The 1,228-nt window shown below is 40.2% G+C and overlaps 1 protein-coding gene across 1 annotated transcript in view; it reads left to right on the top strand.

Moving 5' to 3' along the window:
* The first annotated feature begins 432 nt into the window (after positions 1 to 432).
* The window catches only part of LOC104168706 (E3 ubiquitin-protein ligase UBR1-like), a 27,856-nt gene continuing 27,060 nt past the window's right edge, over positions 433 to 1,228 (top strand). The window contains exon 1 of the mRNA XM_009709381.1: positions 433 to 683. Coding sequence (XP_009707683.1) covers positions 508 to 683 — 176 coding nt within the window. The 5' untranslated portion in view covers positions 433 to 507. The remainder of the gene's footprint in view (positions 684 to 1,228) is intronic.

Below are 1,228 nucleotides of genomic sequence, written 5' to 3'. Positions count from 1 at the left end.
ACTACCAGCAGGCTAAGGAATGCATCCCAAACTTAATTCCCAGCTGAGACAGGAAAACCTGCTGCTGCTGCTCTTTCCATTTGTTGTCAGCTGAACAGACATCAAGATTTGTGTATTGACTGGCCCGTTGGCAAGCACGTAGTTGAAAATTAGTGCACAGGTTACTCTACAGTAGCATAACACTTGCCAACTCTTGCCCCAGAGTGTTTTAGTAGAAAACTTCAAGGGAACAGAGGTTACTGTGGTGGGTACTAAAAGGAAAATAGAGAAATTCTTAGGAAAGCATGGGTTTTTTGGTTTCACTGCTTGCAGAACTGACTTCTGATGTGGAAAAGAATTCTGGATTCACAGTAGAAGTGCTTAATCCTATTTTCTTTATACTTATTTATTAATTTATGTTTGTCCATGGGTGTACTTTTCTTGCAGTGGTATGATGAAAGATTCAACTTCCAAGCTACGTTTTTACAGTGCTTGGCAAAACATGTGCCAAATATTTACTCAGCTGAAATGGACCCCTTGCTGGAGAAACAAGAAGAAATGGTCCAGGCAGCAATATTATACCCCCTGGAATGTTACTTGTTTGGGGAAGACCCAGATATATTCCTGGAGAAACTACAGCAGAGTGGAACCTCTCAGCTCTGTGGGAAGGTGTTCAAAGGAGGGGAGACAACGTACTCTTGCAGGTAAGAACGAAGGTATGTTATCGTGGATGTTCCCATGTAAGATAATGCAGCAAAGGGGTTTAATAAAATTAGTCATGCTGCTAACTGGGCATTGCTTGTGTCATGATAGGTCTTTGCTTAACTGACAGTGGCATTTGCTTCACATTTCAAATCACTTTAGGGTGAGGAAAATTGCATGTGGAAAGCAGACTCTGGCAGAAATGAGGAAAGTCTTGGAAAGGATATTAGAGGTACTGAAAGTCATTGGTTAAAAATATGGGATGATAGGGTGTGAGTATGGGGTCTGTACCTGAGCCGAGGGAGAGCAGGCATAAAAATCTGTGGACTGTACGTTACTCACCCTTTCAAAGTCTGAAACAGAATCCAGCATTTCTGAGCATCATCAGTCCTTTGCTTAAAGCAGTAGCTGTGTGACCAGTGGTCATTTTTTCGCCTACTTTCTCGTCCTGGAGTATATTAAAGATATCAGCCCATTGATTTGATAGAATTTATTTTATTAACCCATATTAATACAAATAGTATGAATAATAATATATTAATATAAA

The sequence above is a fragment of the Cariama cristata genome, unplaced genomic scaffold (genome assembly GCF_000690535.1).
Source record: "Cariama cristata isolate BGI_N322 unplaced genomic scaffold, ASM69053v1 scaffold9501, whole genome shotgun sequence".
In the NCBI taxonomy this organism is placed as follows: Eukaryota; Metazoa; Chordata; class Aves; order Cariamiformes; family Cariamidae; genus Cariama; species Cariama cristata.
Note: the sequence above shows the minus strand (reverse complement) of the source record. Positions and strands in the feature narration are given on the sequence as shown.